Source organism: Thalia democratica, chromosome 4, assembly GCF_965202585.1.
Source record: "Thalia democratica chromosome 4, ktThaDemo2.hap1.1, whole genome shotgun sequence".
NCBI classification, from domain to species: Eukaryota; Metazoa; Chordata; class Thaliacea; order Salpida; family Salpidae; genus Thalia; species Thalia democratica.
In genome coordinates, this window is record NC_139168.1 from 36,491,363 (window position 1) to 36,506,605 (window position 15,243).

The 15,243-nt window shown below is 27.1% G+C and overlaps 2 protein-coding genes across 2 annotated transcripts; one reads left to right on the forward strand and one right to left on the reverse strand.

Annotated features, from left to right (window-relative positions):
- Positions 1–315: 315 nt before the first annotated feature.
- On the reverse strand, positions 316–8,398 carry LOC145835206 (MAP kinase-activated protein kinase 5-like). The gene is made up of 6 exons (XM_082942769.1): positions 8,206–8,398; positions 4,248–4,513; positions 2,729–2,914; positions 2,281–2,494; positions 1,446–1,755; positions 316–1,039 (listed from the first exon to the last, which is right to left on the reverse strand). The coding sequence occupies exons 1-6, from the start codon at positions 8,351–8,353 to the stop codon at positions 715–717; spliced, it is 1,449 nt and encodes a 482-aa protein (XP_082798895.1). The 5' UTR covers positions 8,354–8,398; the 3' UTR covers positions 316–714.
- Positions 8,399–10,161: 1,763 nt separating this feature from the next.
- Positions 10,162–14,612, forward strand: LOC145834119 (5-taurinomethyluridine-[tRNA] synthase subunit GTPB3, mitochondrial-like). Its single transcript, XM_082941474.1, has 2 exons — positions 10,162–10,263; positions 12,771–14,612. Exon 2 carries the CDS (start codon positions 12,794–12,796, stop codon positions 14,135–14,137), a length of 1,344 nt encoding a protein of 447 aa, XP_082797600.1. The 5' UTR covers positions 10,162–10,263; positions 12,771–12,793; the 3' UTR covers positions 14,138–14,612.
- The last annotated feature ends 631 nt before the right edge of the window (positions 14,613–15,243 follow it).

Below are 15,243 nucleotides of genomic sequence, written 5' to 3' on the forward strand. Positions count from 1 at the left end.
CTTTATCTTTACAGTTGTTAAGGAAATATTTTACTGCAAAACTAATAGGTAAGCAAACTATATCAATAAGAAATAGCACAAAAGTTTTCAAGTTTAATTTGTCATACATTTCATTAAAAGGTATTAAAACAGTGGATTTATTTTTGTCTATAGAACTTTTGTATTTTTATACTAAATAAATTATCTTCGTTGTAAATTAAAACGTTTTATAATATTAAGCAAAACTTAAACGTTAATTTAAAGCAACAGTTTTTGACTTATAAGTACATATAAATACATCCTGTAATAGGTAAAAATAAAAATATACATTTAAACTTGATTAAAAAAAAACTTCTAAACATTAAAAACAATTGTGAGACGCTACATATAAAAAAAAAGTCTTAAAAACATTTTACAAAAAATGAAATTAATTCAGTTTTAAGGTTTCTTATGCTATATAGTTATCAGCACCGGTATTGACCATTTTTACAGTTTACATTTTTTATCAAAACTGATAAGTTCATGTCATTTTAGTTAAACTTAAGTTTTATCAACTTTTAAACACATATTTAAATAAATACTGGCTCAGAAAAATTCATCAAAAGTCAACCATTTTTAAACTGTACGAGCATGGGTCGAAAACTAATAAAAATATGATAAACAGGCAGTTAAAATAATAAACGATTAAAACAGAATCTAAAAATAACATACCAAAATAAAAACCATCACTCCGCATCACAAGTTTTTTATCCCAACAATGACGTCCTTGATCGAGTAGGCCAACTTCTTGGCGTCCACTTTTCCTCCGAACTCCGAATCGTCATCATTCCACTCGAACTCCCTCAGCACTCTCTGCAGGTTCTCATCTCGCTCGTTCGCCTTCAACGCTTCCACCACGAGGCTGTTGAGCTTGGGCGACGCCTCGTCGCAGTCGGATGAGTTGCGCGAGAAGAGGCAGTCAGCGATGATGTCACGAAGGGGCTTCAGCTTGTCGTGGTTGGCTTCGGTCGGGACTTGGGATTTGGAGCAGACCGGCGGGGTCGAGTTGGGGCAGTGACATCTGTGAGATGTGGAAGTTAAAAACTTGTTATTCTTGTGAAGAACTTATTATTTTTTAGTTAAATAAAAAGAAAATACCAAGTAGCCTAACATTTAATTTTTATTTTATTATTTCAAGATTGACTTAACTAAAAGACTTAAATTAATAAAAATCAACAAAAAGCGAATATTTAACATTTTACCAACTCATTAAAACAGACTAAAATCATATAACTAAGGTAAAAAATGCATATAACTTTTACATAGAAGTCAGGGCAATAAATTAGACGAAAATAGTAACTATTATTTTTTCAATCCAAGTTTCATACTGAAAACTACATTTCATTTTGAAAACTACTCAACTACCAAATTCGAAAACAAAACATTAATCTAATAAAAAAAACGCAAACTCTCTCACACATAACAACCTGTTTTTCTGCTGCCTCTTCACCAGCATGGGGATGATGGCGTCTTCAATGGGCTTCAGCTCGGCCGACCTCTCGATGATCCGCATCTTCTTCAGCTCCTTCTTGAACATGTCGCACGTCTGCTTCAGCACCGACTTGTTCGTGAACAGCAGGTGGGAGTTGAGGACGGTGTCCGGCGCCTCCTCGGTGAGCCACGGGTGGCGGACCAGCTCGTCGATGGTCATCCGCTGCTTGCTGTCCACGCACAGCAGCCGCTTCACCACGTCGATGGCCTGAGGGGAGACCTGGCCCCACTCTTCCTTGTACTGGCCTGTTTTGTTGGAACGCTTCATCGAGTTATGCGAGTGTTAAATTCTTGTAATAGTTGTATAATTTAAATCGCGCTGGTAAAAAATTACGATAATTTTCCCACCACATACAAAAGTGCAGTATTTTAAATATTTATTAAAAAAAAAAAAAACTTGATTTGTTATAAATAATAAAGTGTATATAATACTTGATAAACTAACTAGTGAAATAAATAAGCAACCTTTACAAGTATAAAAATGTTGGCGTGACATAGCAAAAGCTTTCAAAAGTTAGAAAAGATAATAAAAGCTTACAATTTGTTTTATTTCAGAAAAATAATCATAAAAGTTGAAAACTCTTTTTATGATGTAAAGCTTATTTAAAAAATATTTTACAATGACAAGAGTTATAAAAATACTTATGCAACTTTATTAACTTTTAAACGTGTAATTCATCTAATCTTGTAAAAACACCACTTTAAAAAATTTAATAGTTGAAAAACAAAACGTCCTTCAACACATCATGAAATCAGGTTAAACTTTCTGACCTGCCATGATTTTCTTGCGCATGCTCTTGTCCACGGCGTGCCTGTGCTTCGAAGACGACGGGTGATCCGAGTAGAAGGGGGCGCACCCGCATATGAGAATGTATATGATGACACCCAGCGACCACATGTCGCACGACTTGTCGTACGTGTACGGCTGATGCACGCTGGTGACGCTGTTGCGCTCCTTGCGGTGCTTCCTCTGCGCTTCCAGCACCTGTGAAATGTTTAAGCTTAGTTATATATTAGTATTTTTTTAAACTACTAGCATTTGAAAGTTTAAAGTATTTTTTTGTAAAATTTCAATTAAAACTAATGTTTTTCGAGTAATAAAATATTCTAAAAAATATATTTCAAAACTAAATAAAAAACATTTAATCAGCTTTATTAAAAAAGCTTTTTTCTTAATTTTAGTTCTGTTGTTTTTGTTTAAAACATAAAACAAAACTACCTCGGGTGAAACATAGTAGGGAGTGAACTGGGGAGTTGTCAAGTTTCCATTGTCCAGTTTGGCAAACCCGAAATCACAAAGCTTGACGAGAGCGTCTTCTTGCTTGCTCTGATAAAGGAGGTTTTCCGGCTTCAAATCCCGATGAGCAATGTTCAGGCTGTGAAGATGCTGTACTGCTAACGCAATCTGTGCAAAATTATAAATAAAAAAAATGAAGCCTTAATAACTAATTGATTTATATAATCTTTAAATAAAAAAAAAATACATATAAAAAATGCTTAATATTTTCAACTGACAGTACAGTTACTGAGCATGTTTTATGAAGCTGTATTGAGTTTTTTAAATATCAAGTGTATTTTTGTTTCAAAACAAAGTAAAACGCGACTATAACTTTAACAATACTTCAGTATTACATTACTATAAGTAATATTTGTTTAAGTAGATAAAACAAACCTTTTTTGATATCTAATTAAAATTTATTTTTACCAGATACTTTTTTGATTTCGTATACTAAATTTTTATTCAAAAAACAAAAGTTTTGTTTAGTAGATAGTTGTTGAGTAGTAAGCTGTGTTAACACATTAAAACGATAACTTATTGTACTAAAAAAATTATACACAAAATAAAATGATTAACAGAGACTTTCATACAAACAGTACTAAACCTACTTAGAATAATAAACATCCTAAAAAAGACATGTTATTTTTTAGTTTTATAATTTCAATAATAAAAATCATAATTATAAACTTTAATAGACTGATTGATTTTTTTAGTTTCTATATACTAAAGTTATTTACTTGAGACCTTTTATGATTTTTTTTACAACCCCACTGTAATACAGTATTTTACTTGTCAGATTAAAGTTAAAAATAATGATTACTTTTAAGAACAAATTATTTGAACTAATTAAAATTTTTGTATGTTGGTAGTGTGTTTGACAGTTATTTGATTCTTTAAAAAATTGTAAATAAAAATAACTGGTAATCAACAAAAACATATTAGTGTACACGATTAAAAAAAAAAGTTTAAAACATAAATGGAAGTAAAATCTGAAATACTAACATTTTATTGAAAAAGATTTGCAACCAAATTTAAAAAAAGATTTATTTTACTTTACAGCTTAACATTTTTAATTTAAGTTTGAACTATGAAACTGATAAAAACTTTATAATATAATTTATTCTTTCGAAATTTTTATCAGTTAACAAAGTTTCACTCAATGAGCTCATCATTGAGTTAAACATTAAAATCTTATTCAAATAGTATATTGAAATCTATTTGAACAAGATTTTAATAAGTACTGATGAGCTCATTGAGCGAAATTTTGTCTACTGATTAAATTTTTGAAAGAATAAATTATATTGATTCTTTTCTTGAAGTAGAGATCTCTGATTATTGTTTTTAAAAATATCAAAAAGTAAAATAAAAAAAGCTTTATAGTTTTAGAATAAGAAAACTTAAAAAAATGAGTGTAAGCTTCAAATAGCTTTATAACATGTTTAAAAATTCTAATACAAACCTGCATGGTAGTATGAGCTGCTTGCCTTTCAGTGAAACCATTTTGTTTGCTGATCCTGTAAAAAAGCTCCCCACCATCCATCAGCTCCAGCACAAGCAGCAGCCTGCTCACTGATTCAGACTCGCCAGGAAACTGTAAGGAGTTTCTGAACACTTGGTAGATTCCGACCACGTGAGGATGCCCGCAGCATTTCCAGTGCATCTGGACTTCCTGAACTGCCTTGGGACGATCCAAAACTACTTTTATTGCAAACTTTTCTCCTGTACCTGGAATGTTTCAAAAGTCTATTAAAATAAATAAAAAACCTGAACTTGATTACAACTATAAAATACTTATTGGAAGTTCAAGTATAGTCTTTAATAAAAGCTACAATTTCAAAGCATAGTAGTCTTTGTTAATATTAAACTCAAAATAGTTTTGAGATATAGTTAGTTTTGTAAAAAAACCATAGTAAGTCTTTTACAAAACTTTAAACAAAATTTGGACCTTTTCTATTTTTATTTAGATAACTTTAGTAAAATTTTTTTTTTTTTAAATACCTAGTTTATAGTTGGTAATAAAAAAAAACTATTTGTAGAGTGCTACTATACAAAAAATAATCATCATTAGTTTTAAAGTAAATATTGATAAAACATTGTAGAAACTAAGTTGAAGATTAAAATATACAATAAAATTAATAAACACTAAACTGGTAGAACGTAAACTAGAGTAGGGTCATTAACAAGGTACACACCTTCAACCCAGGCAAAAGTGCATATCTTACATGAAATGCGCATTAGGCACCTTATAGTGTTAAGTCAAGTTTTACTATGTTCACACTGAATAATAACTTATATCTTCTTGATTTAATAAAAAAGCTGTATCTTAAATTTACTACATATAAATAAAATTCTTGTTTTATAGTTGCATATCTCATATTATGACCATATTTTCATTAATTTAAATTCATTTGTTTAATTGTATATTATGATTTTTTTTTGTAACATTTTCAATCCCATGTATTTGTAAAACTAATTTTGTACCTCCTAAAGTGGATACCTTAATGATGTTCCTACTGTATTCAAAAATAATAATTTATTTTTTGCAAAAAACTAGACAGAGTATTGTAAAAAACTAAAATTTACTTCTTTTTTAGATTGAGTTAAAAATAGTTATCCTTGCAGAGTGGCAATGTAGCGCATAAGCAATTCTAATTAATTAATAAAAAATAAAAACAAAATTTAATAGCAGAAATATTGATAGAAAAGCACATTTTCTAAAACAAAGATAGTAAGTTTTGTAAACAAATATAAGTTATTTTTATAATAATAAATAAGTCTATACAGAAGAAAAGAGAATTGTTGCTTTCTTTCTAAATAAAATTTTCAACTTTTGAAAGCATGGATATTCAGTAGTCAAGTGGTAAGTTGAGCATAACAACTTAAAGTTTTATCTAAGCGACTGTTTACAAAATTTTAAGTTTGTTCAGTTCTTTAGCTTTAAGTATGTGATTATTAGTTATCAAACTGTAAACTTGTGTTCATCTATACTGTTATTACTTGTAGTTTTAGTCTAGTTTCTGTTTTGTGCATTTATCTTTAGTTGTTAGCTATTGCTCTTTAGTTAGTATTAGTAAATAAAAATAAACTTAGTCTGCTTTTTATAGCCATTTAATCTTTTATAATCAATAACTGTACATATCCCCATTTATCTACCCTGTAAGTACTAGTATACATTACAGCAACACTTTTAAAGAGTAAAAATTATTTTAAGAAAAACAAATTTTAATACAAAAAAAATGTATAGACGTAAATAACAAAAAGGTTTAAAAAAATTTAACTGCAGAAATACAAAGAAGACTACTTAAACAACCTGAAGTTATATTTTTAATGAAGCATATCTGTTCTAAATTATCTTGAACCTTATAACATGTATCTAACAAGCTGTCTTACTTAAATACTTATAATACAAAAACTATTGTGAAACTAAAAACAAGTTTATTTGGAGAAAAATTACCTTAATGACTTAGATAGACTTTAAAACACAACAAAAGTTAAAAAGTATATATAAACTAATACTATGGCAATCATAGTACCTCAGACCAGTATTTCAAACATTTTTAGTTTTAAAGCTGTATATGTTTAAATACTATACACATATGGTTACTTATTACATTTCAAACAAGGCTATTCAGATATACGATTCTTTTAAAACTTGGTCTTTTTGTTTAAGATTAATCAAGTTACAAATGTTAATTTTTAATTTTTTTAATGCTCATTAAATCTTTTAAAACACTGTGGATCAAAAATTGATAAATCAGTAGGTTCTTCTGTAAACTAAATACAGCAAAACAAACACTACTTCATGAAAAATATACTTTTTCTTTCAGTTTTTTATCAACCACTTTCAAAAGTTATGACTTTATTCTTTAAAACTAACAAACAAATTTTCTATTTTTGGATAATTAATTTCTATATATCTTATTTAGTTTACCTTTTTTAAAGTTTTTGACATAAACTTATTTTACAACAGTTTAAAAAACTAATAAGTTTCTTTTAATTATAAATACAACAGTTCTACAGAGTTTTTATAAAAATGGAGCACTTAAGGCCATAGGGGGGGGGGTCCACTTTGTTTTTTACAACTTGATCTTATTTCGTAGAATTTAATCTGAGCAATCAGACACTTTTAACCGCTTAAAAAAACTCAAAGTAACTTTTGAGATATAAGCGATCAAAGAAAGGGCGTTCAATAGGTTCCTTATGAAAGGCAAAAACTAAAAATGCAAAAAAAGACTATTTCACTAAAAATCTATCTCCTCCTTCATTTTTTGAGTAATATTTCTTAAATTTTTACAGAATGTGTATCATTAAACTTTAAAGAGATCTATTGTAGGAATTTTTTAAATTTTGAGTAAAAAAAAAATTATTGTCAAAAAACTACCCTTTTTTTAGTTTTTTGTAGATAAAATTTTTATTATTCAAAATTTCAAAAATTCCAACACTCATATTCTTCAAAATATTAAAAGGAAAATTTCCTGAAAATTTGAAGTCTCTAGATTAAAAAATGAAGGAGGAGATAGGTTTTTAGTGAATTTTAAAATTTCCGAGAAAATTGACCCCAAAAATTTGCGGTCCATACGTTTATATTGGAAAATGTTTACAAAAAGTTAAATATATCAAAAGTTAAATGATATTTTTGAATTCTATAAAAACTGGCTTATAGTTTGTACTTTAAGCTTTCATATAAAAGCCAAAGTTAATTTTATTAAAAAAAAATGTTGGACCCCCCCCTATTCTTAACATCTTTATAAAAACTCAATTTCTCAAAACTTATAATAATACATATAGAGGCACAAAACTAAACACATTTAAAAATTGATGTTTTTATAACCAAGGGCACAGGGTGTCCAACATTTTTTTTATACTAAAAATATCATTGGCTCTTATTTCAAAGCTTATATAAGGTTACATTTAAAAAAAGACTTTTACGTCACTATGCTCTTAGTGAGTTTATTTTATTTGCTTGTTTTATTACAAAAGATCATTAACAAATAATATTTAAAATATATGTTATTTGATCGATTGTAATACAGTTCCCTACAGTTTTTTGTATCATGCAAGGAGTGTTTCCTAAAAACTTGAGTTCCTTAGTTTATAGGAGGAGATAGGTTTTTTGGTGTCCTGGACATGATATTAAATTGTATCTTGGTGTATGACTCGAGAACCGAATGATTTTTTTGTAAACCAGGTCCTTGGATCAAATTTTTGAGCACTATTTTTGTTTTCGTTTATTTAAATTTACTTAGAAAATTAACAATAAAAAAATTGCATTTTAAATGCTTGTATTGAAAACTTATTACAAAAATTACTATATCTCAAAACCTCATTTAAATTTTTTATCTTCTTTAAACACTGTTTAAGATATTGCTTATTTCAATAGTTAAAAAAGTTACAAGAACAAAATAGCAATAGCTCACTTCTTTTTGTAGCCAATCTAACAGGGCCAGAAATACCAGTACCAAGTTTTTGATTCCAGTCAACATTGTACTCATCTGTGATTGATGTAGTTTTAATTTCTAAGTTTTTTGAGTGTTCATCATCATTGTTAAGATTTTCACTTGACATTTTTATAACATAGATAGTTAGTTTTTTGGGTTCGTTGAATATAATATTAACTAAAAGTAAAAAAAAATGGATTAAATCATCATAACAATAAATTTTAAACTTTCAAATAAGTATTAAATAAGTTTTAAAATGTTTAGTCATTTTGAGTTGATTGGTTAAAAACTTGCTATTTAATTTTCATTCTACACAAATAAGCGTTCTAACTTAATTTGTTACAAAAGTTTATAAATTACACATTCATTTTTTCAACTTTTTAAGTTTTTTGGAATATAGTTATATATAGATTTATAGAAGATAGTTATATATTTAGTAGATAAAGTATTATTTCTTAACTAAATTGTATGAATTATTTGTAATGTTTTGATTTTCTAGTTAATAAATAAGTCATTGTCCATTTGACCCTTATCAATATTAGCAGCAATTGGTTTAAAAAAACAGAGCTTACCACAGGGTTGGTACTCTTTGAGGCAAAAAGCCAGCCTAAGGCTTTGAAAAATTTTTAAAACCAAAAATTAACAGGAAATGGATTTAATATTTAGTTTAATTTTAACTGTTTAAAAAATAACAGTTGGGTTAATTGTAAAAAACATTTTTAATTATAAACTAATGTATTATGTTGGTTTGTTGATAATAACTTGTTTCTATAAAAAACTTAACTTATTAGTATGCTTAAATTTTATCTTATTTAAATATTTTTAAGATTTTTCTCTTATTTTATGAGACTTTTATAAAGGTTTTGGCTTTGATATATTTATATAGAATATAGGCCTTATTGTGTGGAAATGAAATAATGATGGGTTTGAAAACTTTCTGAGTTGAAATGGTTGAAACACAGTGTTAAGCACATATAAAAAATAAAAACACTTTTATTTTACTAGTTTAAACAAAACCAAAGGTTTTCCTGTTATAATTTAACTTAAATTCTAAGTCAAAACTTCTGATTTTCAGTTTTTATACTATAGTTAAATTTTATACTAGTAGCTTTTTCATTCAACTGCAAAGCAAGTTTTAATTTTATAACTCTTTAACACTGTAAATAAAAGTATTAAAAAGGGCCGTATGAGTTAGAGATAATGAATGTATTTATATATTATTGCTTTGTTCAGAAACAATTTTTTTTACTTCTATAAGCATTGTTGGTATTGCAAAAAGTGTATCATATCAGTTTTTTAAGAAGTTTAAGCTTGTAGAATGTTAACTGTAATATTTTGCTTCAGTAAAAACTTAATTTGTGAATCACCAAAAATAAAACTATATGCAAAGGGAGTTGATCGAGCTTTTTGGTTTTTAAAAACTAACTAGCTTTTATTCAACCTTAGAACATATATTCATAATACATTTTATCTCATTAGTAAATATTTCAAGTGTATCAAAATATACACTTGTCAAGCTTTAGTCTTAGTTTTCAATTTAAGCAAAACTCGAACTGGTTTTGTTTTAACCCTCAAAAAAATAAATTCTATTTTAAATGTTTCGATAAAAAAAACTAAAATTTAAATACTGTATAAAATTCTTTTAAATAGAATACTAATAACGCAATTTTATTTTAAACTCAATGTTTTTAACCCGTCTTGTGAAGTAGTTTGTTATCCTGAATTTTATTATAAACTTAAATTTTATTCAGGTAAGGGTAATACCAGTTTTGTGCTTAGTGTAGCTTCCATGCAATCCAATTTAAAATACTGTACACATGTATATTAGAACAACATAATATAAAATTAATGTAAAACTGGTATTATCATACTGTCATTTCAACATAATTATAAGATTTAAGTAAAACTATGATAAGAAAAAATCAGCCCTTGCAGCTTATAAGTATCATTAATAATACAACATTGTTCACACTTGCTTTTGCCTAAGAAAATGTTTATTGATGCAAAGGGTTGACTGGTGTTTTTAACTAAAATAAAGTTAGTTTTTTTTAATTTTTATACTAGTAAACTTTGTTATTTCGTTCTTTAAACTTCTACTGTTACAATTTTCAATACTGACATTAGAATGCTACTCCACCAAGCTATACCAAGGTTTTAGATGAAATCTCTAAAAAAAAGGAAATGAGACTATATTTGCTGACCCCTGTTTTATACAATGGTGGTTATTAAAGAGATAAATAAATTGTATTTTGCAGAAAACTGACGAAATAAAAAACATTTATTCTGTTCTTACAAACAGTAAATAATTATAAGTCTTTGTATTTATTTTTTTTAATTTGGGAATTTAAAATTTAGATATTTTTAGTCAATTTCATGTATTGATGTTGTTTTTTTTGATATTTGCTTAATACCAGGGTTAAAGAAATAGAATTTATTACCAACTGTAAACCTTAGTGTCTTTTTTACATTAAAAACTGATGTCATTTCTATTACTTATGACATTTTAACTGCTACCTTTTTTTTTCTAACTATTAATTATCTAAAAGTTTGCAGTTTAAACATTTTTTCAAGTTGAAATGACATCATCTTCTTTTGTAATATAGACAGTTAGTTAATCTTTACAGTTAGTAATAAAGTTTATTAAGCATTTAATAGAATTACAAATATCAATACATAAAATAATTAATATCAAAATACTTGTGGACCTTTTGTATTCAATAACCCTTTATCTTTAGAAAGAGTGTTCAAACTATCTTTTTAACTCATTGAATCTAAAATATTGAATTTTTAACTTAAAAAAGTACAATTTTATGAATTTTTTTATGAATTTTCTGCATGTTAGTATGTTTACCTTAATGTTTAATTGAGTAAACTAAATTCTTGAATGCCACAAACCCAAGCTAGTATGAAACTTTAAAAAAATTCAGGCTAACTCGACTGCTTTAATCTTTTTTTTTTAAACCCAACTAGTTTTACTATTTTTTGAACATCTCAAGCTAGTATTTTCTTTTACTATAAATTAGTTTAAGTTTATTTAGTTCTAAATAATTTATTACATCACAGTTTATTTATGTTCTACTACTTAATGTTTGTGAATTTTACTGAGTCTATTTAATTATTAGGGATTTTTTTTGTCTTGCACTAGCTTTAGTTAAACACAACAAAAATGTTTTTCATAGCATTTTATAAACATAAACTGTGAAGTATAAGTACTCTAAGTAATTTAAAAACCATTAAACAGCATGTGAAAAAGTTGTACAATGAGTTGCTAAAAAATGTGAACTTTAAATTATTTATTAACAACTTTTGCTTAGTTGAAAATTTAGTTTTAATTTATAAAAATTTTTAAGATTTACTTATTTTTATAGTTGCACAAAAAGTTGAAGCTTATTAATAACTAAAAAAACAAGCTGTAAACGAAACAAGACTTAATGCAAATCTATAAAAATACATTTTTTGTGTCTTTTGCTAGCTAAAATATAAAATATACATTCTAAAGTAAAGATAGCATAAATAAAATTGCAGAAAGAAGCTAAAACAAATACTTTTTTATAAACAAAGGCATAATCAGAAGAGTTTAAACAGGGTTGCCACACACTCAGACTACTCATGATAACTCAGGCTAGCCTGACTTTTTTAAAAACGCAGGCTGCTTCTGGCTAACTAAATCTAGTTTGAAGTTTTTTCTCAAACTTATACTGGCTCAGGTTTGTTTGATTTTTTTTGCAAGTTTTAGGCTGATTTAGATTTTTTCATAAACATCAAGGTACTTTTGTATATTTTTTTTTTCTTCAAAATTTGTTTCATTAGGTCTTCTTATAGCTGTTATTTTTTAGAAATTTAAGCTTATTAATAAGTAATTTATTTCATTATTTGAAAATTTGATTTTTCAATTTTCTAATAAATTCAAGCCAACTCAGACTAGTTTTTGGTTGTTCAGCAGGCTTTTTTGTATTAAAGATTAGCAAGCCTGTTAAAGTTGCTAAACTATTTTTTTGCCTTATAGAGTGGCAAACCTTAACTGAGTAAAGTGAATTAATCAATAACAGCGAGTGTTGCAGCTTAATATATATTTATTTAGGCTTACTACAAAGCTGCAGCACTTCAATTTCCTTAATAAAGTACTTGTAGTTTAATTTTTTTTTACTTGTATCACTTTTAGTTATCACTATCTCAACAACTTTTTTAGCTAAAATGTAAAAATAAGTGTTATATTAAGAAAATTAAAACACTGCAGTTTTTTATCAATCTATGTCCCTGATCAGCTATAAATAGCAATTAGTTTAACTCAAATTTTACTTAATAAAGTTTTGTACCTACTTGTATCTCAAATATTTCAAGATTTTTTAACTAGTGTAAATATTAACATAATATAGTACAAATTCAATTGATATATTTATTTGTAGAACATATAAAAATGATTTTAAAAGCTAGTTTTTATAATATTCCAAGGAATTTAATTTCTCAAATATGTAAAAGTTCTTCATATACAACTGATGCTTTAAAGTCTTTGCACAAAGATACCATCTATGCTTTATCTTCAGGTTTTGGCAAATGTGGTGTTTCTATGATAAGAGTATCTGGAAGAAGTGCTCAATTAGCTGTTAGTAAAATGACTAAGATGAAACGGTTTCCAAAACACAGAAGATCTTATGTAGCTTCTCTTTATCACCCTACTAAATCAATTATGCTTGACAAAGCAATGCTTATATACTTCAATTCACCAAACAGTTTCACAGGTGAAGATGTTTGTGAGTTTCATGTTCATGGAGGACCAGCTGTTGTCTCTTCAGTTTTAGAGGCTCTGTCAACCATTGATAACCTAAGACCTGCAGAAGCTGGTGAGTTTAGTAAGAGAGCGTTTATCAACAACAAGCTAGACTTAACAGAAGTAGAAGGACTAGGTGATCTGATTCACGCTGAAACTGAAGCTCAGAGAGTTCAAGCCTTGTCACAAATGGAAGGATCACTATCTACCGTTTATAAAAAATGGTCCAACTCCTTGATGCAAAGTTTAGCACATGTAGAAGCTTACATTGATTTCAGTGAAGATGAACAGCTAGAAGATGGAATTTTAGAGTCTGTTTCAAAACAACTGCTAAATCTGAAGAATGAGTTATCTAATCACCTTGATGATAGTAGACGTGGAGAACGTTTACGTAATGGAGTAAAAGTTGTTATAGCAGGCGAGCCAAATGTAGGTAAAAGCAGTCTGTTGAATAGTATTGTACAAAGACCTGCTGCAATTGTGTCTCCAATTGCTGGGACCACCAGAGATGTAGTTGAATCAACACTTGATATTGGTGGATATCCAGTATTGTTGAGTGACACTGCAGGTCTGCGTAAAAGTAAAGACATTATTGAATCTGAAGGCGTTGCACGTGCTGTTAAAAAGTTAGAAAATGCTGATATTGTTTTACTCATGATGGATTCTGATTACTACCAAAAGCTAGAGAATAAAAATGATTATAATAACATTGTTGATAGTTATTGTAAAAAGTTGAAAATTGACCAAATTTTATCTAAAAATTACGGCTGTGAGCTGGTTGTTGCTGTGAATAAAAGTGACTTGATTTCAGGTGATAGCATTAAAGTATCTTCCTCAATAAACTTTTTGTCATGTAAAACAGAAGAAGGTATGTCAAATCTAATTAATTTGTTGTCAAAAAAAGTTAAAATTCTTTGTGATAATGTCAGTGAGAATCCAAGCTTCACCCAACAAAGACATCGTCATCACCTAACTGAGTGTGTTAACTTTTTAGAAGAAAGTATTGACGTATTAAATACTGATTGTGTTATTTCTGCTGAGCTAATTCGATGTGCATTAAATGAGTTTGGACAGGTATCTGGTAAAATAAGCTCAGAAAAAATTTTAGATGTTGTATTTAAAGACTTCTGTATAGGAAAGTGACAAGTGTCAATAATGTATTGAATGTTGTTTTTAAGTATAGATAATGTATTAGCATGAAAGTCTATAAAACTATATGATCGTTTATTTATAGATAATATGTTTACCAGCTGTATTTTAGGAAATGTTCTAATATAAAAATATAATTTTAATTTATAACTTGTACGTGATGCTTGTTTTTACTATACACAAGATGTTTAGCAGTTGTACCTTAGGAAATGATCTGATAAAATGTTGTGTTTTATAATTTATAGTTTCATAAGTATTTTCAAACCTAAATATTTTATTACATGCTTTTGAGTAAAATACAGTTTAAATTTTGCTTCATAGACTCAAAACATTTAAAATTTTATTACTAGTTTTTAATTTTGATCTACTTATGATATTAAGTTAGCAAATACTTTAAGGTGATTGATATAAAATTGTAATAGGTTATTAGTTAAGATAACCATAAAAGCAGTTCTGTATTGTTTGTAATTTGACCAACATAAAAATACTAATTTTTTAGATCACAATTGTTTTATATTTTAAAGGAAATGATAATGATAACTTAACAATTTTTTTTTGGCTTTTATGTCAAAAGTTTGAAAATGTGTTCTGGTCATGTAATTAAAATAAAACTCTTTTAATGCCTAACAAAAGATTTTTGTTTTCCACATTTTATCTTTGATATTTATAGCTAATTTTACGCTTTTAAAACTTTTTAGCTTTTAAATTTTTAAAAGTAAGTTGGTTAAGTTTTTTATATAAACAAAAAACACTTTTTATATAAACAAAATAGGTCTAAAAGATACCTAATATTGTATAATTTAAGAACTTTCTTATCAAATTCTATATAAGCTAGAACTTTTAAAGTTATACATATTTATTTTAAAACCTAACAAAAATAACTTTAGAAAATAAATAGTTTAAGTCTTTTGAACATAAACTTGTTATTTATGTATCTGAACAATTAAACAAACAATTTCTAAAATTAAGTTACTAAATTATTTTTTTACAACTACATGTGTTATGTTATTGATAAGTTTTTTTTGTCATTTTTTATTATCATTATTAAACTGGAATAGATTTACACCTTCCAAAACCTTATTACTTTTAAGATATTTTAA